This window comes from Lagenorhynchus albirostris, chromosome 16, assembly GCF_949774975.1.
Source record: "Lagenorhynchus albirostris chromosome 16, mLagAlb1.1, whole genome shotgun sequence".
Classification (NCBI taxonomy): Eukaryota; Metazoa; Chordata; class Mammalia; order Artiodactyla; family Delphinidae; genus Lagenorhynchus; species Lagenorhynchus albirostris.
In genome coordinates this window covers 51,151,658-51,174,681 of record NC_083110.1, presented here as the reverse complement: position 1 = coordinate 51,174,681, position 23,024 = coordinate 51,151,658, and the positions used below count along the sequence as shown (strand labels likewise).

The window sequence follows — 23,024 nt, the reverse complement described above, 5'->3', positions numbered from 1 at the left end:
GAGCCTCACTCTCCTCTTGTGAAATATGGGGAAACAGTGTCTGCCTGATGGGCTGCAGTGAGGGTTCAGTTAGAGCACTTAGGATGCCAGGCTGACATTTCTGAGATGTGTCGGAAGCAGGGAAGGGCAGCTCTCTCCCGTGTGTGAGGAGAGCTCTGCGTGGGTGCTGGCATATCAGGGGGCCACGGAGGCTCCTGGGGGCCCCAAATCAATGTGCTTTGTTCTCGCACCAGAAAGGGGGAAGGCAGGGGACCGTGCACAGGAAAGCTCTACCTGTCATTCACAAGGAACAGGGGCCATCAGAGCCTGGCCCTTCAGGTGTCACCCCAGAGACCCAGAAGACAGCCACACATCACTTCAAAAAGCAGCTTTAATTTACCACATTTATTAACTAAAGATGAACAAAAGATCCCTGTCCTCTAGTCCTCAAGCTTGTAATAAACCTTACTTCAAAAGCAAGCTGCTCAAGAAACTCCACAGCAAAGACAACTACTGGCTCTGATGTACTTGGTGACAAAGATTGGTTGAGCATGTCCTATGTGCCAGGCCCTGAGCTACTGTTCCAGCCACTGGCCCAACCTCCAAGTGCTGGCGTAGCCCTGGGTTCTCGCTGGCTCTGGTTTCTTCTCTGTCTCTCTTCCCAGGGACATTTCATAAAGCCATAAATCTGCAAACACTATCTGGTGACTCCCAACGTTGTATATTCAGGCCCACACCCCACATCCCTGCAGCCCTCTGCCTGCTCTCCATCTGGATCTCACTGGGGTTTCACGTGTAAATGCCCCAAATGAAACTCTTGGTCCTTCTATTTCCCATTCTTCTAGTCTTCCCCATTTTTGTTGCCTGCTCTCCATCCAATCACTGTCAGGAGTCACCCCTGAATCCTCTCTTTCCCTCCTAATCTGCATCCTGTCCATCAATACATCATGTTTGCTCTGCCTTCCCAAAGTATGTCCCAAGACCATTTCTCACAATCCCCCACGGATGCCACCCACCTCCAACTTCCCCATCTTCTTTCTCTGCTTCAACAGCCACCTAACTGGTCTCCATCTTTATTCCTGCTCCACAAAGTTCATTCCCTGCACAGCAACCAGTAGAGCAGGTCACTTCAGCATCCACTTGCAAACCTCCAGTGGCTGCCCACTGAACACAGAATAAACTCTCTATGGCAGCCTCCCAGACCCTGTGTAATCCAGCCCTGTAACCTCTCTGGTCTCAACTGATGGTCTCCGGCACAGCATCCCTCTGTCTTGGCATCAAGGACATTGCCCGGCATCCAGGAGGCTCAGCCAATAGCTTGCTTTGTTTGCACCTATCTTCTTTCTTTCCCACAAGTACACAAGCCTCTTTGCACCAGCACCAGCGTCTGCTCCATCTGCAAAGCCCCACTCCCTTGGATTCACATGGCTGGTTCCTTCTTGTGGTTTACCTTTTGGCTCAAATATACCCCTTAGAACGGTCTTCGCAGACCCCTCAACACCGCATCTAAGTTGCCATCACTGTCCCATTTTCTTCACGACGCTAATTCACTCCATAACACTATATTGTCTACTGACTTATGTTTGGTTTTTCACTGCCCCCACCTAGAAGATAAGTAAGCTCCGTGAGAGGGCAGGGGCCATGGCTGTCTGGTTCACTGCTGTATTCCCACCACCAACAACACCGGCCACAGCATGTGCTTAAGAGGCATCTGACAGGTGGGTCAACGAAGGGAATCACTCCTGTTCTCACTGTCAAATGTTTGCAGTCATCCGACCTCCTCTCTGACTTCACGACAAAGCTTCTCCTAAAGGGGTCCATGGCATCCCTTTATAAATGAAAAATAAAGTCACCTTTAATTCCTTGGAAATTAAATCCTTGTTCCTTGGAAATTCCTCAAGCGCTCTTGACGTTAATGAATGATCCTGCAGCCTTGCAAATCCAGGGTGGGGAGCTAGAGTGGCCATGACTCTTCAGAGGAAAATTCTGGGTCCTGGACCTGTTCCAAGACTCACTTCAGGAAACCGGCAAGGCGTGGCTTTACGTGTAGGAGATGAGACTGCTGAACAGTTACAAATAAAAATTATTAAACTTAATCATACTACGCACTGAAAAAGTTCATATTGAAAAGGAACCCACAGCAAATACTTTTATAAAGGATAGAATTGTTATACTGAATGATCACCCCTCAATGTACTGGTGCTGTAAATGTACATTTGCATAGGTTACATTTTCTTAAAGCAGGTACCCTGGTGCGACCGTCCTGGAAATGAACTCCCTTTGAAAACACACCATGGCTTGCCAGAGAGTGACAAATAGACGCCTACAGAGAAAAACTAACTAGCTGGAAATAACAGACAGATCATTTCTTCTGACAGATGTGTCTGTAAACATGGCTCCCTTTTCTGAGAAGAAGAAGCAGTGAAAAAATTTCCTCCATTCGTTCCTAAACAGTGACATGTTGTAGAGAATGGGGTTGACGGCCGAGTTGGCAAAGGTGAAGGCCACCACCCAGAAGAAGAGGGACGGCCAGATGACCAGGTTTTGCTCGAAGTTCTGGATCAGAATGAGGAGGATGGTGACGATGATGGGGCTCCACATGACGAAGAAGGAGATCATGAGCAGGAACAGGGTGCGGAAGAGCCGGACGTCCTGCTGGGACACACGGAGCTGGTGGCTCTCCGAGGAAGCCAGGGTCGTCGTGAGCCTTCTCCTTGACGCCTTCGTGATCTGCAGGAACACAAAACAGAGCCGGCGCCACAGTTTATGGCAGGACATCGGCAGTGTTGATCCTGGAGGGGCAGAGGAGGCCCAGGAGTTGGAATCTGCCGTTCTCGCTGCACTGGGACTACTTGGCTTTGGGCTTTATGCGGAGAGAGCTCCCTTCTCAGAGGCCTGGCTCGCTGCCCGTGCTTAGGATGCGCAGGTCAGCTGGCCTCCTGAGAAATAAGGCAGATCGTCCGTGTTATAAATAGTGTTGACGAGGGGAAGTGCAAAGCCAGAATGCAATGGTCTAGAAGAGAGATGTGTGAACACAGATTCAGGTGTCATTCAGGACTCCCCTTCCCAGGAAGAAAGAGGAGCTGGCCAGAGCACTGCTAGTGACACGTGTTGAAAAACTGAAACCATTTCCCATTTATGCCCCCAGGTGAGAGGTGACAGCTGGTAGGATAAACATCCTCGTGCCTATCTTTGCACACCTAGATGAGCATATCAGGAGAATAAATTCTCAACAGTGGAACTGAAAGGACCTCTAATATTTTGTACTAATGAGCAGGGTCAGAATTAGAGCAGAGGGATTGTGGGCAAGGAGGCAACTCTGGTGACATGGGTTCAGAAGGGTGTTCTGGACTCTTCTTTCAGGAGCCCTTGCAGGCACTGCTCTCCGAACCTTCTGCCCAGTCTCTCCTGGTCAGTTAGAGGGTCTTGCTTCAGCATCCATCAGAGAAGCTGGCTACTAATTGGCTGTGGGCAGCCTTGGACATATGGCCCATCAACTGAGGCAGGCTAACCAGATTAAAATAAAGCCCTGCATGTCCTCTCACCCCACTGTCCCACGTAAAAACAGTATTTCTGGAACAGACAAATGCTTCATAACATCTCAGAACCAGAGTGTTGGAGCTAGATGGGCCCATGCATGGTTGGAGCAGCACTTCTCAGACTTCACTCTGCCTGTGAGGCATTCAGCACTATTTTATTTAAATGTAGATTCTGATTTTGCATGCCCCGAGGACCGCACTTTGAGTAGCCAAGGCCTACTCCACACCTTCATTCTACAGGTGAAGAAACAGGCCCTCCAGAGAGAGGGTTTAGCCAAAGTACTTTGAAAACAGGAGCCTTAGAAGTGTTCACATCAGCGGGCAAAAGCCCCACAGAAGCTGAGTCCGTGAGAGAGAAGGTGGGGCTTCCCCAGAGGCTCTAAAGACCCCAGTGCTTAGGCTCACACTGCCCAGGGGATACATACAGAGTCCCGCGCTTACGCCTCATTCTAATTTTCCTCTAAGCACAGCCAGTAGGCAGAAGGCCTGCTGTCCTCCATCACCTGCTCAGCTTTAACAGTGCCAAGAGGTGGGCGTGAGGGGGTGAGGATGGGCTGGGGTGGAGGTGGCCGCAGACTGGGGCACAGTTAGCCTGGGATGCGATGGGGCCCGGCACCCACTAGCCTGACATGCTTTGCTCCAGCCTGTGACCTCTGTCCCAGGTAAGAGATCCAATTCCGAATGTCTTGCCACATTCGTGGTGCTTTGCTAACTTGCCTTTGCTTAGTCTGGCCCTGTGTCCTGCTTCTGCTGCAGGAGCAGGCTGCTGGGCACACAGTGAGTGCTTACATGTCTGGAGACTTTAATAGCCAAAACTCTTTTTTTTGTTTTGTTTTGCGGTACGCGGGCCTCTCACTGTTGTGGCCTCTCCCGTTGCGGAGCACAGGCTCCGGACGCACAGGCTCAGCGGCCATGGCTCACGGGCCCAGCCGCTCCGCGGCATGTGGGATCTTCCCAGACCGGGGCACGAGCCTGTGTCCCCTGCATCGGCAGGCGGACTCTCAACCACTGCGCCACCAGGGAAGCCCCAAAACTCTTATCGTTCATTAGCTCTGCCCGGGCCTTCCTAGGACCATTCCCCTAAAATTATTGAATCTCAAGAGATGAAGCAATTAGAAAGTAATCAGAATCATTCAAATTTGGGGCAAGATTAACTCCAAGACCCGAATATGGCTTAAAATAGTCTCTTTAGAATACTTCTAATTAGCTAATTAAAGGGTAGCCATTTAATTTTCCTGTGATTAAATACAACTGTTTCTGTGTAGTAGTTTTGGTCCACTTCTAGGTGACGGTGACCCAGGCAACAGATGCTGAATGAACAGAACCCCTTCCTTCCCACCCACTCCCCGCCAAGAACAACAGGAATCAGGACCACCGAGCTTCATGAAAGGCTCCCTGTGTGCCAGCCACTGTACTAAGCATCTGTTTCATAAATTGTCACATTTAATCTTCAAAACTGCTCGTTGGATTCGTGCTATTATTATCTTCGCTCCAGAGATGAGGAAATTGAATCTCAGGAAATTTGAGTAGCTTGTTGAAGGTCACTCTACTAATGATGAATGGTCAAAGCCCCCATCTGTGAAACTCCAGCTCAGGTGAGCTGAAGATGAGCGACATCATAAAAGGCTCCAGCCCTCTTCCTGGAGTTGCCTTCCACTTCCGCCCCCCTGCTCTGCAGTGGGGTGACTGCTCAGACCCATAGGCTAAAAGCCACACTGGCGCATCTAAGCTGGAAGGTGCTGTGTGGAATCAAAGTTAGAATATGTGTTCAGGTGAAAGCTGTTGGATGATTGGCCGGGGAGGGTAACAGCTGCCCAGGGGCAGGTGGGTGGGGCTGCAGGGGAAACGGCACCACTTCTGAGGAGGCTAAGTGCAGCCTGGTGGGCACATGAGGACGATTCCCACAGCAGCCTCATTGCTAGTGCTGTCCACACTGCTCTGCCAAGAAGGATGGAGTCCCTGGTACGGTGTCTTCTAGATTTTTGTTTTTGTTTTGGGGGTTCTTTGGGGGTTTTTTTGGCCTCACCATGCAGCTTGCGGGATCTTCATTCCCCGACCAGGGCTTGAACCCCGGGCCCTTGGCAGTGAAAGTGGGGAGTCAACCACTGGATCGCCAGGGAGTTCTCTAGATATTTTTTGAATGAATGATGTGGATGGAAGTTCATACTTATTGAGCACTTACTATGTGCCAAATCCTTGTACATATCGCTTGGTTTATCTCTTTAAATTCTCCCAACGATTCTGTGACATATGTACTTTGATGATCTCCATTTTATTTTGCTTTATTTTATTTTATTTTAATTTAATTTTTATTGGCGTATAGTTGATTTACAATGTTGTGTTAGTTTCAGGTGTGTAGCAAAGCGAATCAGTTATACATATACATATATCCACTCTTTTTTAGATTCTTTTCCCATATAGGCCATTGCAGAGTACTGACTAGAGTTCCCAGTGCTATACAGTAGGTCCTTATTAGTTATCTACTTTATATATAGTAGTGTGTGTATATCAACCCCAATCTTCCAATCTATCCCTCTTTCCACTTACCCCCTGGTAACCATAATTTTGTTTTCTACATCTATAACTCTATTTCTGTTTTGTAGATAAGTGATGATCCCCATTTTACAGAGGAGGAAACTGAGGCTCAAAGAGGTTAAGGAAATTGCCCAATAGTACCCAACTAAGCAGTTGCAGAGCTGGGCTTCAAACCTTGGCAGTCTGACTCCAGTCCATGCTTAAACTTAAACTAATTCCTTCCCACCCTCTAATATCTCTGTCAGTGGAAGTCCTTCCATCCAGCCTGTAACTCCAAGCTCTAATGCCAGGGACTCCGGGAGGGCATCCTGGTTCATCTGCCGTTGGCATCCTGCAGCGCTTTGTTTCAGGTACTCACGTGGCACTTGCCACATATTCTACGGTAGATGTTGAAGCATCATTCTTACCTCTGAGTCCCACCAGACTGCAGCTCCCTGGGGCTGGGCAGCCCTGTGGCTGCTGTGGTCCAGGGCTCTGGCAAGTGTCTGACAATGACCGTGAGCAGACAGCAAAACAACTGACTCACGGGCCAAGTGAACATGTGCTTGGCTCTTTTTTTAGCACTGACTGATGCTACCCTATTTCCTTCCATCCGCAGTTCCCACAGCTCTTTGAGGGAGTGAGAAGGAAAATGGGCCCATTATAATAAAATGCAGCTCCTCCCTGCTCCCTTCCCCACATTAGATGACAAGTCGACTTTTGTTCAGGGTTTAAAGTGTCTCTGGCATTACACTGAATGCTTGGTGTGCTTTTAGATCAAATTAAAAGCTCGATAAACTTTTGAGGATTAACTTTAATCCTTAAAACAAGCCTGTGGGGTATGCTCTCATTTTGGGGACAAGAGACGGAGGCCCTGAGAGGTGAAGTGACTTGCTCAAGGCCTCACGGTCAAGTGGGGGAAGGGTACCTCAGGGGGTATGCTCTTCACCGCCAGTCACACCACTGCCACTACCAGGACAGAGGACAGAGCTCCCGGGGACGTGGCCCACGGCCACCACCATCAGGGTCACTGGCACTCCATAAAATGTAAATGCTTTGGCACACCTTCAGACACTCTGATTCTGTGGGTCTGAGTGGGCCTAGGAGTCCGCACTTTTTATAAACTCCCCAGGTTATTCTCAATCACTAAAGTATGAGAACTACTCATCTAGGACAAGAGGCTTGGAGTTTCTCCCCCAGTCCTTTGAAAAGTCACTTTTAAATTGCCTGAGACTCTCTGCCTTCACATTCACATGAGCATCTGAAGGCTACGAGCAAAGCTTCTCCCCACCCCACATCCCTCTGTCACCCCACGCCACCAGACCACAGCCGCGGACAGGTGGATGTGGGGAGAGGTCGCTCCCACTGACCCAGCTCCAGCCCCTGGGGTTGGGTCTCCTCTGAGGGCTGCTTGGTCAATCCACAGCCTCCCTATTAGAATCATCAGACAACAGACTCCATCCTTCCAGAGGACCAACCTCCCCTTCCATCACCGGCAAGAAGGCCCCAAAGCTGGGGAATGAGATCCAGGCATGGAGAAAGGAAGGGCCACGTGTTCACTACCCAAGACCTTCACATTTAGTCGAAAGGGATTTCACTTCCCAGTTAAGCCCTGAGATAGATGAAGGTTTTCCAACTTCAGGCCAGACACTCACTCTGTCATTCAACACATATTTACTGAGTCCCTACTATATGGCCAACACTCCTACAGGTGCTGGATGCACAGCAAGAAACAAGGTAGCACTGCCCACCCCGCACTTCCATTCTAGTGTTTGGGTGGTGAGGGGCCTGGGGGTGAAGGGAGAGGGGGACCAAGAAACCTATAAGCTGTCACAAAGCCTGCCATGGTGCTGGTTACTGGGTGACAATATAAACCAAGCCCCACCAGCAAGCATGGTCAGCCTGATCAAAGGCACTGAGAAGTGGCCTGGAGACTATTACCCTGGGAAACTGTTGATAGGAAAAAGCCACTGGAGATGTAGAGCACGCCTGAGTCAGGAGGAAAGAGGAAGCAGGGAAGGCAGAGGGTGGAAAAGGCCATTGCCATGAGCAACTGAAGCAGCCCCAGAAAAAAAGAGCCCCGGTGAAGCCTCCTCTCAGTGCTCACCCAGGGCAGAGCCAGCAACCAGGGTAGGGGCTTGAGAATGGCGGTTCCCAAAGGAGAGTCTGTGGAGCACCAGCCCAGAGAGAGCTCTGTGCGGAAAAGGCGGTCTGCAGTCAGGTTTAGCAATGCTGCCTACTCTATTCCAGAGATGGAGAGTCTCAAAGTTCATGAGCATAATAAAGGCTCTGAGAAGGCCTGCAGCAAAGAAACCCATTTAACTTTAATTAACCCAGCATTTTCCAAACTCCTTTGATCATAGAACCCTTTCAAACATCTAACATCCCATGGAGTTCTAGAGAACGCTTTAGGGGACACTCTGCTTGTGAGGAATAAAAGTCAGGGTGATTTGAAAGAGACATTTCTCAGGCCTAGAGATGGTTACCTGAGTTAGAGGCAGCAGTGACAGGTGAGAGGTAGGGCTGGTGGGAAAAGGGTCGGTGGTGTAGTTATCTGTCCTATGGTTTCAAATGATTTGCTAATTGTGTCTCTATGAATATAGCTAATTAATATTGATGTTCAATTGATTTTACAGAGTTTTGCTCTTGATAGAAAAAGCTCAGCAGAAAGGCTAATTCAGGGTCTCTGAGTTATGAGTATCTTCAGAGGAAGAGAGACGCAAGCTAGGCGGCCCCACCCAGGCTCTCCACCTGGCAGCTTACCAGCTTCCAAGTTACAAACAGGAGCAGAGTGAGAACAAATGTAATAGTCCTCCTGGGATATGGGCAATAGTCAGTTTTGCCAGTGGGGTGGAAAGTAATCTTCTGAAAGTCTTATATTTGCATTAATGTTGCAATTTTCAAAATCACATTAGATCTCTTTCATATTAAAGTCTAACAGTTTGTTCAAAGCACTATCATATCTGCAATTCTCATTTTATTGTGTTAAATGATTCACTGAGGCCCATTTGGCTCCAGAGGGAACTGAGGCCCACATTCATTAAGCGACTTGCCTAAGGTCACACAGTAATAAAGCTTGGACTAGAATCCGGGGCTCGTGACTCTTTGTCCAGTGGTTTTCCCACTGTCCCAAAGGAGAAGGTGCTGTTGGCCCTTTCAGTGTGATCAAAGTTTGTGTCTTACTCATTCAATGAGTGTTTATTAAGCCCCTACAATGAATAAGCCAGGCTCTGTTTTAGGCACAGGACTATGGCAGTAAACAAAACAAAGTCTCTGCCTTCAGGGAGCTTGCATTCTAGTGGGCAAGACAGATGATATGCAAGTAAATACACACAAATGGAATTTGACAGGGGTTGGAAGTGCTTTGAAGAGAAATAAATCAGGATCAGGGACTAGAGAATGATGGGGAATCTCTGGAGAAGAGCCTTTTGAGCAGAGACCTAAATTAAGTGGGGGAGTGGCCCATGCAGAAGTCTGGGCGGGGAGAGATCCAGGAGAGGAAATGGCAGGTGCAAAGGCCCTGAGGCAGCAGTGTGTTGGCGTGTGTGAGAAAGAGCCCCAAGGACACGAGGGAGGGGGAGAAGATGAGGCGAGAGGGGCAGGCAGGGGACAGATCACACAGGGCCTTAAGGTGAGGGTTTTAGCTTTTCCTCCATCTGTGAGGGAAGTGATGGGATCTAAATTATATCATTGACTCACTGCTCAGAGCACCATTTCATAACTGTGAGTCACGATAGACACTCGATTCATCCAGGAGCTGTCCTGAGGTCTGGGATGGGAAGAACGGAAGGCTGGCCGTGAGTTTATAGGCAAAGTGTCTGGAACTGCAGTTAGAGGCAGACGGATAAGAGGACACATCAGGGCTCGAGGATTCCTAGGATGTTTCCAGGTGGGCCCTGGCCCGAGGAAAAGAATATCCTTTCCATAGAATAAGTCAGTCCTTCCTCAGAAGGTGGCTGAGAACCATGAGGCACGAGTGAAAAGGGACAGATCAGAACCCTCTTGCCTCTAAGGGACTCAGGAGTGGGACTGCCCAAGCAGGAGAGGTCGGATGCCACAGCCAGCTTCTGCCCAGCCCTCATCTAGCCAGTCAGCTCTGCTCTAGGGCCAGTCCCATGTTCTTGCGGTGCTCCAAATCTGGGCCCTGCTGTTTATTCTCTCAAAAATCTCAGCAGTACCTCTTCCCAGCATGCTGTGAGAGGATTAGAGGAACAGTCTCGCCTAACAATTAACAACAGCTGTAATTTATTCATCCCCTGCTACAGGCAGGCATGACACTCACCATAGTCCCACCAGGAGTATCTCCTACGTATCTCACAAAAATCTTAAACCGTTGGACTTTTGATCATTATTTTGCAGATGAGGGAACAGAGGTTCAGAGAAGGTAAGTAACTTGCCAAGGCCACACAGCAAGTAAGGGGCAGATTCAGGACTCAAAGGCAGGTCATTAAAATAACCCCTTCTGGTCTCCGTGTTTTTTATGGCCCTTTGCTTTTTCTCCCTTTTCCCTCCTTTTTCTCTTTTAACAATTTGCAAAGTGTTTTCAAACTAAGCCTCAGTATCACTCCTTAATGTGTTTCAGGGTTTCACTGCTTTGAATAGCAGCACCTTTGTCTGTCTCCCCCTTCCCTTTCTTGTGTTAAAGCTCCTTCTAGATAGAGAATGTGACTTGCTTACTCTTGACCAATCTCTACTCCCCAACAACACTTTGCACAGAGCAAATTCTTAACAAATGTCTGAGGAATTAAAGTGTTGGGACTCTGGAACCAGACTGCCTGGGTTTAAGTCCTGATACTGCTGCTTATGAGCTGTGTGCCCTTTCATAAGTTACTTAACCTCTCTGTGCCTTGGTTTCCTCATCTGTAATTCTGGTTAGGATTAAATGAATTCCTGACACATTGTAAACACCATATAAATATTTTTAAAATAATTTTTTAAAAATTCATTCTCCATTTCTCTTCCTTTTTCCCTCCCTTCTTTTCTTTTAACATAATGATAGTAACTAACGCTTACATGGCATTTACACATACCAGGCTCCCACTGCAAGCACTTTACAGACCTCAGCTCCAGGCCCAAATCTGCCTCATACCCTTGAACAAGCCCCAGGTGGGACGTCACTTAAACAGGTCACAAGTCAACTGGTGGGGAAGAGTCTAGGGACTAACATGGGGGGGCCGTCTCACACAGGATCCAGAGATTAGAAGACTCGGATGGAGGTTGGCCTGGCTTTGGGTTCTAAAGCATCTAAGAAGGTCACAGATCTTTAGCTACAACAAAAGGGCCATAACAGTGGCCAGACAGCAAGCAGGACCTAAGGGCCCCACTTCAACCTGCTTGTTCGCCATATGACGCATTATATGCTATAAAACCAAGATTCAACAACAGTGAACCTAGGAGAGGACTCAAGCGTTTCGCATTAAATCTTCTGAAATGAGCATGAACACATGTAGATGCCATCTGCCTGGGCCAGCACCTCGCATGCAAATATGCTGCCTCAAGGGGTAAGAAAGAGGCTGGCAAGTCTTTTTTATGTCCCTGTACATAGTCACATTGAAGATAGAGATCATTTCCTGTTGCAGTGCACTTTTACAAGGCACATGCCCTGAGAGTGGGGGGTAGCAATTAGAGGGATAGAGGAGGGGCTTCTCGTATGCTCTGTTTCTCATTCTGTTTCTGGGAGCTGTTTCTGGGAGTGTGGTCAATTTGTGAGCTGTGTGTGTATGCTGGGTGTGCTTTTCTGTATTTATATTGTACTCCAATACAAGTTTTTAAAAGTGTACATTCTTTATCACCACACTGCTGTTTGTGATGGGGAAACAATGGACACAACCCAAAAGCCCATAAAATAAATTACGTCACAACTATATGATGGAGAACCATGAAGCCATTAGAAATAATGAGGCAGAGATATAGGAACCGATATGGAAGGATGTTATGATACAGTGCTAATCAAAAAAAGGAAGTTACAAAGCAGATAGCATTATCTCAAATCTAAAAAAAAAACATTGGGTTGAACCATGGTAATAGTTGATATTTTATAGTTGACCATTTTATATGGTTCATTATATATATATATATATACACACACACATATATATACGTATATGTGTTTATATGTACACAGATATACATACTCACATTGCATAGAAATATGTATATATATATAAATTTATAAGAAAAATAACCTGAAAAAATGTACTTTAAATTGTCAACAGTGGGGGTAAACCAGATTTTTAGTATCTGTGTTACACATTTCTATGTCTTTAATTTTTTATAATGAGCTTGTATTACTTTAGTGATCAGCAAAAAAAATGATAATAATAAAAGTCACATAGATATAACTTTTTAAAAAAGACCAAACTTTTGTCCCTCAGCGTTGCAGAGGGATGGATCTGGGCAGTGAACCAGGATTGGGCTGGTGCGAATTCTAAGGTAAATTTTGACCTGGAAATGCTAAGGTTCATCTGAAATACCCCAAGCCTGAGTGAAGTTCAGCCACAGCGCTTGAAGCAAACATACCTGTAAAATTTTGGAGTAACTGATCACAATAAGCAGTCCTGGTACCAAGAAGTTCAAAGTAACAAATGACACATCCCAGGAGATTTCTCCGGCAATGCTGGGCCAAACCAGTGTGCAAATCGGAATTTCCTAGTTACAAAAAGGAAGAGAAGGTCATTTAATGCTGGCTTCTTATTTGGCCTTTAGCTCAGCCCCAGGTGGGGTTACCTGGCACTGTTACAATGTTGTGTTACCCTGTTGTGTTTTGCTGTTACACAACTGGTATGACAAGAAACCCCCGACCCCCTTCCATTGCCCACACAACCCCACTTACAAGTCATTCCCCTCTGACCCTCAGAATCACCATAATTATTATTCCCATTCTCCAAGGGAGGCACGTGGGCCTCAGGGTCCCAGGCTGGGAAGACCCAGAGTCAGTTCCCAGGCATGACTCCAGGTCCAGTGCTCTTTCCACTTCCCTGGGCTGAGCTGCAAAGAGCCCTTGAGCCTTCTCTTCCAAGACCTTCATTTTACAGGGGAAAAATCTGACCCCTGTAAGTTTACATAGATTAGAAGTGATGTGCTACATGCAAACATATAAAACCTGGAGTGAGGTGTGCCCCTCCTCCAGGGGAGAATGCAACAGCCCCAGAGTGAAGGTGCAGCCACGGTCATCAGGATGTAAAACCACTGGATGGGGCAGAAGAGCGTGCAGGTTTGTGACCTTGCCGCTGTCACTATGCTGCGTTGAATTCAAATGTTTGACACTAACTACAAACCCCAAAACATGTTCCCAGACCTCACTGGATAGTTACTAAGCTGCTGCAACAATTTTTTCCAATGAACAAATAGGTCAATGACAAGAGATCTATTTATCCTCCCAAACACAAACCTCCAGCGCCTGCTTGACTATAGGACAAAACTCTTTAGAAAACAAGAGCCCCACACACTTCTGGACACATAGAACAGATTTTTAAAGAGCATATTCTGTGTAAAAAGACCACATTATTGATTTCTGGTGGACAAGGCATCTTAACCACGGTCCAGAAGTAGTATCATTATTCATAGCATCATTCATTTATTCATTCATTTAACCAATATTTATTGAATGCTATACTAAGCAAAGGCAAAGAATTTTTATCATTTCCCAACGTGTATCATAATTGCATGGTCAAACTCAAAATAGAGTCTAATAGTCACTCCTTTTCCTATTCAGTATCTAAAATTCTCTGAGCATTTATTCTTTGCCAGGAAACACTTTACATACATTATCTCATGGAATGTTCATCACAACCTTATTGAAATGCATAGTTATTTTTCCCATCACACAGAGGAGGAAGCTAAAGCTTAGAAATTTCCTCCTAAAATAATAGTCTAAAACCCTAAAGATGTAGTCCTTTTTAATCATCTCCAAAGAGCTGAGTGGTTATAGAGGGTATCCCGGAACCTACCAAAACCGCTAAGGCAAGTCAGGCAGGGAAGAATGCTTTAGTTATATTTGTACCCTGAGAGGGTGCTGGGGGTGAGAATGTTGCTTCCTTTTCCTGTTTTGTTTAGACAGTTTACAAATGCACTGGACATTCTAAAAACTTGTTCCTTCATCCCCACCCCCACTGTGCACACCGGATGGAATAAAGTTTATTAGAGCTTTCTACATTTTGGTGATTGGAAAGAAATTTGTGTCTCTCAAGGATCTTCTGAATATTGACAGGGCAGTGACCACAGCTCTTTGGGAAATCCAGGTAGCCTATGCTTGTACTCAGACCTCCACCCACCAGGGACCCCTTATTCCAGTGCATTGGGTGGGCAACACAGATCAGCAGAAATGTTGAAGCAGCAAACAGAAGGAAACAGATTCCAGCCCTGAGTGTGACTTAGTCTCTAATTCTTTTTTTTTTTTTTTTTTTTTTTTTGCGGTACGCGGGCCTCTCACTGTTGTGGCCTCTCCCATCGCGGAGCACAGGCTCCGGACACGCAGGCTCAGCGGCCATGGCTCACGGGCCCAGCCGCTCCGCGGCATGTGGGATCTTCCCGGACCGGGGCACGAACCCGTGTCCTCTGCATCGGCAGGCGGACTCTCAACCACTGCGCCACCAGGGAAGCCCAGTCTCTAATTCTTATGCTTGTGATGGGAAAATGTACAGGGAGGGAGGGCAGAGAAACAGATGACCCCAGAAGCATTTCTTAAAACCCCCAAGAACTCCCAACTCTTTCTGAAAACCCTCTCCAGAATGTCTGCCTAACCCTCTCCAGGCTTAAGAAGATTTTGTAGAAGACTGTGTAATGATAGAGCAAGGTGTTCTCGCTACATTAGGGACAAAAATATAGATCCTTAAATAATCTGCCTGCATTAGCCTCATATTGTTAAAGAAAATGTGTAGGTGCGAATGAAAAGGTACCTATCCACACACTCACACACACAGGCATAGAAAAGACTGGAGAGATACACTCCAGAAAATTAAGTATCGGGCTTCCCTGGTGGAGCAGTGATTAAAATCCACCTGCCAATGCAGGGGACACAGGTTCAAGCCCTGGTCTGGGAAGATCCCACATGCCGAGGAGCAACTAAGCCCGTGCACCACAACTACCGAGCCTGCGCTCTAGAGCCCGCGAGCCACAACTACTGAAGCCCATGCACCACAACTACTGAAGCCCATGCGCCACAACTACTGAAGCCCATGCGCCACAACTACTGAAGCCCATGCGCCTAGAGCCCGTGCTCTGCAACGAGAAGCCACTGCAATGAGAAGCCTGCGCACCGCGACAAAGCGTAGCCCCCGCTCACCGCAACTAGAGAAAGCCTGCGCGCAGCAACGAAGAGCCAACACAGCCAAAAATAAATAAATAAAAATAAATAAATTTATAAAAAAAATAAAAAGGAAATTTGAAAACCGAAAGTGCTGGGCCTGCTTTGTTACTGAACTACAGAAGCAGAGCTGGCTGAGCCGGTAACAGTGTCCTTTAATCTATTTGTCCAACCCCTCGCTGACTCAAGCCATAGTGACTAAGCCACTGTGAAGCTACAGTGAGGATGGGAAAGGAGGCTATGCTACAGTCAGGGAGGGAAAAAAGCGCTAGGAAACTTCAGTACAGAGCGGCAAGCCCAGAGAGCTATAGGTGATGGGATTGTGGAGTCACCGGGAAAGGGGCATCCAGGAGGGGTTGTGTCAGCTGTGCGTGGAAGGATGGGGCTTCAGTCAAGGGAATGGGGAAGCTGGAGCTCAGTGTCTGGACCAGAAAGGATGTAGATGGGAGGCCATGTACAATGGTGTGAAGTGTGGTTGGCCGTGACTGGTATTCCCATCCCAAGCTCCATCTCTCCCCAGCAGTCTCACCCATTTCCATGGTGGCTTTTTGCAGATGCTGTTGCAATCTCCTCTTTCCAGCCAGTCTTCTCCTGAACCCCAGACTGGCCCCACTGCCCTGAGTGCATCTCTGTAGGATGCCTCACAGGCACTTCTAGCCTCCAGTGTCCCACCCCAAAGATTCCACCTCCTGCATCATCAACTCCGGGCACGGAGCCACCATTTTCCAAGCTGTCAGATACCTGAGTGCTGGCCTTCCACCTTCTTCTTCCCTCTCCACTCAGAGGGAACTCCTAGGTTCTGCCTTAAGAGCTATCCAACCCACCACAAGCTCATTCTCACTGCTCCCCCTCCCCCCACAGACCACAGACCAGGCCATCTCTCACCTCCTAAGTCCCAACGCCCTAAAGGGTGTGTAACTGGCCCTTCTCTAGTTGACCCCCACCAACCCTTCCAGCACCATCTCTTGCCAACATTGTGGGCTATCTCCTCTGCCTGTGATGTCCCTCCAGTCCCCCACGTCACTCATTCTTTTCCAGGAAGACTTTCCTGTGGATGGGGGACATCTATCTACAGGCACTGCTCAAGTGCTGACCCCTCCCCGCACTGGCTGACTCATTTGCAAATGCCACCTGATTCCAGCTGTTTCCAGTCAGCTTCTCTAATGACACTTCCTGGAATACCCTTGGGAACACCTTTGTAACTAGTTCTCCCTGCCCCACCTCTTCAAACAAAATGGAAGACTTCAAAGTCATTTTAAGGAACTAGGAATCCTAGTTATGTATCTCCTCTCCTATCAGCTTCCCAGAAGAGAAGAAAGAACATACCCATGGCAAGAGATGGACTTACTTTCCTATATCTTAAAAGTATCCTCTAATATTAACAAATGTGAGGAAACTTGTTTGTCTCCTTAGCCAATCCACATTCAGTAGGGACACGACGGCATTATTGGCCTGGTATTAAACTGGGGCAGGGCAGAGCAGTGGGACCAAGTGCTCCTCCGGAAGTGTGAACTCATGGGAGAGGCACCAGGAGGAACAGACAGACCCCAGCTAACTTCTGCTTCCATCCTTTGCCCATTCTGTAACTACAGGCATCTTCTCCTTCAGAAAATAAACAAGAGAACACCAACTCGTGGGGCTACTGTGGGGTTACCGAACTGTGCAGGGTCTGGGACCAGAATCTGCGTGATGCACAGGCCCCTCCTTGAAGAGAAGGATGGTGTCTCGGTCGTGTGGCTCACGGCGGGGGCAGGAGGGAGGGGTGCTCAGTAAGTGTTTGCAGAATCAATGGGCAGCACACTCTGACCAGGGTGGACAGTCCTCCCCACCTGCCAATGAGGGTCACGCCCCACCAGGGCCACAGCATACACAGGCAGGAATCCCGCTGGCAAAGGCTGAGCTGACCCGGCTGAGATGTCTAAGTTGCTAGGATGTGTCCACCCTCTTAAAATGGCAGTCTTAAAAAAAAAAAAAAAAAAAAAAAAGGCAGTCTTTTATTACCGCAATCAGAAGAATTGTACTGTTTGAAAAATGTTTAAAATATTTATAACCAAAGATAAGGAAACTAATAATAGCTGGCAACTCTTGAGCGCTTAACTGTGTGGGTGCCAGGTGTTAGCTCATTTACTGAACTTCCATCCCCACAGTAATCCTATAAGGTTAATACTGTTATTGTGCCCATTTGGCAAATGAGGAAAGTGAGGTATAGAGAGATGAGACCACTTGCCTCTGGCTCACAGCTCCTAAATGGCAGAGATGAGATTCACTCAGAACATCTGACTCCAAAGCCTGCATTCCTAATACCAAATTATTTAGCATTTTCTAGCCTATCATTTCATCTAAGTTTGAGAGAGTCTGGTCACCCTGACTGCTTGGTACTCACTGCCCAAACGGACAAAGGTAATCATGTTCTTGGGGGGTTTTTTGTGGGAGGAGCTCAGATAAACAGAAAACTCTGAGAGGCACTGTTTCCCGGCCAGTGCTCCTTGAGGGGAGAGAGCCAGCATGCGCTTGGGTTTAGTTAGTTCTCTCAGCTGGTGGTTTGGGTAGGAAAATGTCCCCCCATCCAAAACCTCCATATTTAGTGTCCAAGTAGGAGCGGGCAGGCAGAATCTACAGCCAGGAAGCTGGGAGTAGAGGATTGAGAAAACAAGCATTTGCTAATTTTAAATGTGAGTCTCAATTCAGTCTAGACTAGATCCTTCTCTGTCTCTTTTTTTTCAATGGCCCCACCCCCTCCCCCCTGCTATTTCTCAGTCTTTTCAACTTATTTCTTTAACTGCAGAGCCTCACTTGGCCCTTTATAGGCCCACCTATAAAGTAAGATGTTTCCTACATATTCAGGTCATGGCCCTTGAGGAACCAGGAGTTTTCTGTTTGTTGGCTTACTGGCAGGTGTGGATATGTGTGTGTTGGGGGCTGAGGGGCAGGTAGGGGAAAAGACAGAGGATGGAGAGCTGGAAAGGACTGTCCCAATTTTTCCTTACAAGCTCCCCGGCCCCACCTCTACTAATTTCAGGGAACAGGGGTCCTGCAGCCAGCTCACCTGGCCCCTCATCTTCTGAGATGCTGTGTGGACCCATTCTCTCCCAGTGACTTTCCCCATATCCCTCTCCAAAGGCTCTTAAGACCAAGGAGGTGTTTCTGCATTGAAACAAGAGGGGTCTGTGAGCCCAGCCCCAAGGGGGACTGAGGGAAGGCCACCACAACACAGACCTCCACGGAAGCACCTTACGGTAAAACTGCAGTCATTCTGGAAGTGCTGTGTAGGGCTCCAACCTCCACAGATGCCCTACCTGGGGTAAAATACAGAGTGGCAAGGCACGGAAGGTCCTGCATCTCTGCGAAGCCCTTCTCACTCAAACAACCCCCGTGTCCACGTCAGCAAGAAGTTTTAGTCTGGGTTTTTGGCTGGGAGGTGACAATAGCCTCATTTTTTAGTGTTATTTTCCAGTTAAGTAAGAGTGTACCTAAAACAGTTGTAAAAGGGGGAGGCACAAAGATACCTGTCTGGAAACATAAGATATCCTTAAGGTATGTTCTATGCGTTTTAATTCCTTGAGTTCTGTGAAATCCCTCAAGTCTGTGAAAAATACAGAAACACTGTAACTCAGTGAGAGAATAACTTAAAAAAATCAAAAGACGGATAGCAGAATCCCAGCCCCCCAGAGACTTTTCGGTTTGATTTGTGTTAAAAACAATATATATATATATCACACAGGATGCAGACTTCTGTCCCCAGTGAAAGGCCTGTGTGAGAGACCAGTCTGGGAAACGTCCAGAGAAGCCCTCTTCTGCGTTCACGTCAGTCTACGTTTACCTTCATAGCTAGACGCCTTCCCCCCTCCCTCCCGGCCCTCCCACCCCTTCTGGTCACTGCTTAGGGCTCTCTTTGGGACTGTGATTTCTGCTGGGAGGCCCCACACTCCTTCCTAGGGCCAAGGTTGAGCTTTAGTGTCCCACGGCCAGAAAACCAGCGACTGCTGTCGTAGGGAAAAGGAACGGGGCGGAGAACCCAGCCTCGGGCAGACACTCCAGGAGGCTGAGCCTCAAGACTCGCGCCTTCCCGTGGGGCGTACGTACCTCTGTCCCTGGCCCTCCCCGCGAGGCCCACAGAACCTAACACCGCGATAACAGCCAGAACCGCCGGCCACTGTCCAGGTCAGGTGTCCCGGGGGAATCTCCGCGCGCAAACCCGGCAGCGGCGCCACAGGGCGGCAAAGAGAACAAACCTGCGCCCGCAATTCTGTACCGCGGGACAGGAATAGCCTCGAGCCAATGTCATGAACTGTGCGCAGAATCTTTTTTAGATCCTGGACCCCCGCAATGATCCTAATGACAACTCTGGGTGCGGTGCCCAGAATAACGCTTATGGGCTCAGCCTCTGGAATCTTCGGAACATTTGGGGCGTCCAAGATACTCTGAAGGCACTCTTCATTCAAAGCTCCCAGGGTAAGATCCCATGGTCTAGTCTAATCTTTCCGTCTTGCAGTTGGAAAAACTGAGGCTCCGGAGGGGAAGTCACAGCCCCGCTAGAGGCAGCACTAGGTCCGGGGTCTCTGGGTCAACAAAGCCCTTTCTCCCCGGCCCATTCACACACACCTGCCCGCGATTCTCAAAGCAGGACCCTCATCCGGCCCGCACTGAATCTGCTGAGCGCGATCTTAGCTCCTCCTCGCGCTAAGGCTGAGACACCCTGAGCAAGTTACTCTCTGGGTACCTTAGCTTCCTCATCTGTAAATAGGTGTGATAATAAGAGTACTGCGAGAAAGCAGAATTAACTATAATGTGATCAGTCATTCCGGGTCCCCTAGTTCGGTCTGTCTGGCCGCTAAGCCCCTTACCCCATTAATCTCTCAATAGTCAGTGCACTTTACAGGCATTACGGGGGCTCCACTTACAACGTTTTGGAGGGCGTTTATGAGATCTACATCGTAGGGTCACAGTGACATTTCACAGATAAAACTTAGTGCCGCGCACGGTGACACAACGATTAAATGCAGCAAACGGCCTATTATTGTTTTGTTGTTTTTGTTAATGACCATCCCAGATCACCGTTTCCGGCGCAACCCGCCTGCCAGCCTTTCCCGGACACCTGCCCCGCGTGCACACCCCGGCGCTCACCTCGTCGGCGCCGGAGAACCGCTGCTGGACGACGCGGAAGAAGATGCAGAGGGGCAGCGCGGCGAATGCCGAGTAGCCCCAGATAAGCGCGAGCAGCGCGGCCCGCGCCCGCCGCCCCGGGCCCCGCACGCCGCGCCGCAGGCGCACGATGCACACCATGCGCTCCAAGCTGACTGCCGCCAGCGTCAGGATGGTGACGCTGCCGCTCAGGGTCATCACGTAGAAGAGCAGGTGGCAGGCACCCGGGCCCAGCACCCAGGCCTCTGTCCAGCGCACGGCCAGCACGGGCGGGATGGCGCTGGTGAAGAGCAGGTCCGCGCAGAAAAGGTTGAGCACCAGGCTGGCTGTGGTGCCGCGGCGCCGTCGGCGCGCTACCAGCACCAAGGCGCACACGTTGCCCAGCAGCGACACCGCGAAGATGAGTGCCAGCACCACAGTCTCCACGGCGCTCAGGACCAACCGGTGGTCGCCCTTGACATCGGAGAAGAACGGGAAGCGGGTGCGGTTGGTCCGCTCCAGGCTGCGCGCGGGCCCAATGCCCGCCGCCTGCGCGCACTGAGGGGACATGCCGGGCACACCGCGGCCCGCAGCCGTCTGCGAGCGGGCTCATCTGGGAGGTGACTGAGTGCGAAGGCGGGGAAAGAGGGAGGGAGACGGTTGCGACATCTCCCCTCTGGCCCCCTCCCGCCTGAGCAGCGCCGGCGCTGGGCGTTGCGAGCTAAGCCTGGGGCGCGCGCGGGAACGAGGAAGTACCGGCAACGCCGGCTGGTAACACCCAGGCTGGGAGGGAGGCGGCAGCCCAGGCAGAGGCCGCTCTCGGGCCGAAAAGGAGCGCCCGAGCGGCCCTGAAACCCCACCTAGTGAACCCCCAGAAACCCCCCAAGGCCTCCCCAGCCCCGTTCATCCTCCAGGGGCACCCGGAGGATGACCTTAATCCACTGATTTAGCTAAAACTGATTTAGGAGTGCCGGAGCTGGACCTGTGATCGCAAAATGTGAGATAATTTTGGCCTGTGCTTTTCAGGCTTCACCAGAGAAGTCTCACGGGTCTGCGGATAAATCCTTGCAATGGGCCCAGATCTTTTTGGGGGGCAAGGGAACCAGCTGTTTATCATTGCTTAGTAACTTGTGACTGGGTAGATTGGTTCATCTCTCTGTGCCCTTGTTTTTTTAAAATCTATAAATGGACATAATATTTCATTGGGTAATTGTGAGGATCGTATAAAGGAATTCACACTTGGCACACAGTAATTGCTCACGAAACTTCATCAATTATTAATTACCATAATTAAAATCCATGTAAATTCTGTTTTCTGAACAAAGATATAAAATGCTTTAATGTAAAAAGAGTGGGCCCCCCAAAATCTTGAATAAACTTAGCACCCCAGAAAGACACTCCAAATGCACACACAGGTGGTGAATGTGCCTCTGTCACCCCAATTTAAAAAGCACTGGACAATCCAGTTCCCTTACAGATGAGGAAACTGAGGCACAGCAAGAAGTGACTTGTCCAGGGTGGCCCCTGGTTAGTAATAAAAGGCCCTGACCCAGATGTTTCCACCACACCCCTGCTGTCTAGTTTTCTGTTATGGTAAATTAGACAGAGAATGAAAGTATGCTTGTGGCCCTAGACCCAGTGACCACTTCCCTGGCCAGGCACCGTCCCACCATGCACACCCTCACCGTCTTCCCCTTTGCCATGCTACCAGGCCATCTGTCTTGTAATCATCTCTGTGTATTTATTAAAAATTTGGTGTACCAGCCTTGAGGTGCTCTCTGGCACGGGGGTGGGGTGCATTTGTGTTTGCTTATCACTGTGGCATTAGGGGTCTGAGTTGGCAATGTGACCTCTGACCTGAAGGGCAGATTGCATGTCAGTGGGAGATGTTCAACTTGAACCTTGACTAAATTCAGGTAGTAAAAGAGAAGCAGTTTGCTTCCCGACACAGTTGATAAAGGGCAAGAGATTGAAATAAAGGTAAGTCAAGAGGGATTTGGTAACACGCGTGCGTGCAAGTACCACGGAGGCAGGAAGAGGTTTCCCCAGAGTGGAAACCAGAGTGGGGTCTCTGTGCCAGAAGGCCTTCTTCATCATTACCCTCCAGAGTTCTCCCAATGGCAAAATGGTGAGTACAGATGTTCCCAAACTCTCTCCTTTCACATCACCTTCATGGCACCTGTAGGCCAAAAGAAATACCCAGCAGTTCCATTTATTAAGCAGCTGGGTCCAAAAACCTTGACTTTATGTCCTAACAACTTAGTAGCCATCTGGGAAAACAATGAATGAATGAATTTTAAAACTAAAATTTTCATCTCTTTCTTAAATAATGACTTCCTAAAGGGATGGATGGGTGTCCCCGTTGAGCTCCACAAAGCTGGGAATTGGAGGGACACTGCCACTCTCATCTCCTGCTCCACACTGATCTCCATGTATTCGCTTTCCATCACAGTAACCCCTGAAAACCCAGATTTGTCAATGGGTTTAATGTTGAAACTGTGAAAAACCCAGAGCTAGAAGTCCATGTGGGGTTCGCTGAACGTGCAGCAGCACTGTGTTTCCTGGGA

General features: G+C 48.8%; 1 protein-coding gene across 2 annotated transcripts; it reads right to left on the bottom strand.

Moving 5' to 3' along the window:
* Nucleotides 1-1,321: 1,321 nt before the first annotated feature.
* Nucleotides 1,322-21,066, bottom strand: FFAR4 (free fatty acid receptor 4). Of its 2 annotated transcripts, none has more exons than XM_060125807.1 (3): nucleotides 20,461-21,066; nucleotides 12,552-12,680; nucleotides 1,322-2,709 (listed from the first exon to the last, which is right to left on the bottom strand). In XM_060125807.1, exons 1-3 carry the CDS (start codon nucleotides 21,025-21,027, stop codon nucleotides 2,320-2,322), a joined length of 1,086 nt encoding a protein of 361 aa, XP_059981790.1. In that variant the 5' UTR covers nucleotides 21,028-21,066; the 3' UTR covers nucleotides 1,322-2,319. The 2 variants fall into 2 exon arrangements, with proteins under 2 accessions (XP_059981790.1, XP_059981791.1); XM_060125808.1 differs by having other exon boundaries at nucleotides 1,322-2,041.
* Nucleotides 21,067-23,024: the final 1,958 nt, after the last annotated feature.

Coding starts and splice junctions, on each gene's coding strand:
- FFAR4 (XM_060125807.1), bottom strand. CDS start 21,027: ATGTCCCCTCAGTGCGCGCAGGCGGCGGGCATTGGGCCCGCGCGCAGC. Junction 12,681..20,460: donor GGTTCTCCGGCGCCGACGAG/GTGAGCGCCGGG, acceptor TTTTGTAACTAG/GAAATTCCGATTTGCACACT. Junction 2,710..12,551: donor GTTACTCCAAAATTTTACAG/GTATGTTTGCTT, acceptor GTGTTCCTGCAG/ATCACGAAGGCGTCAAGGAG.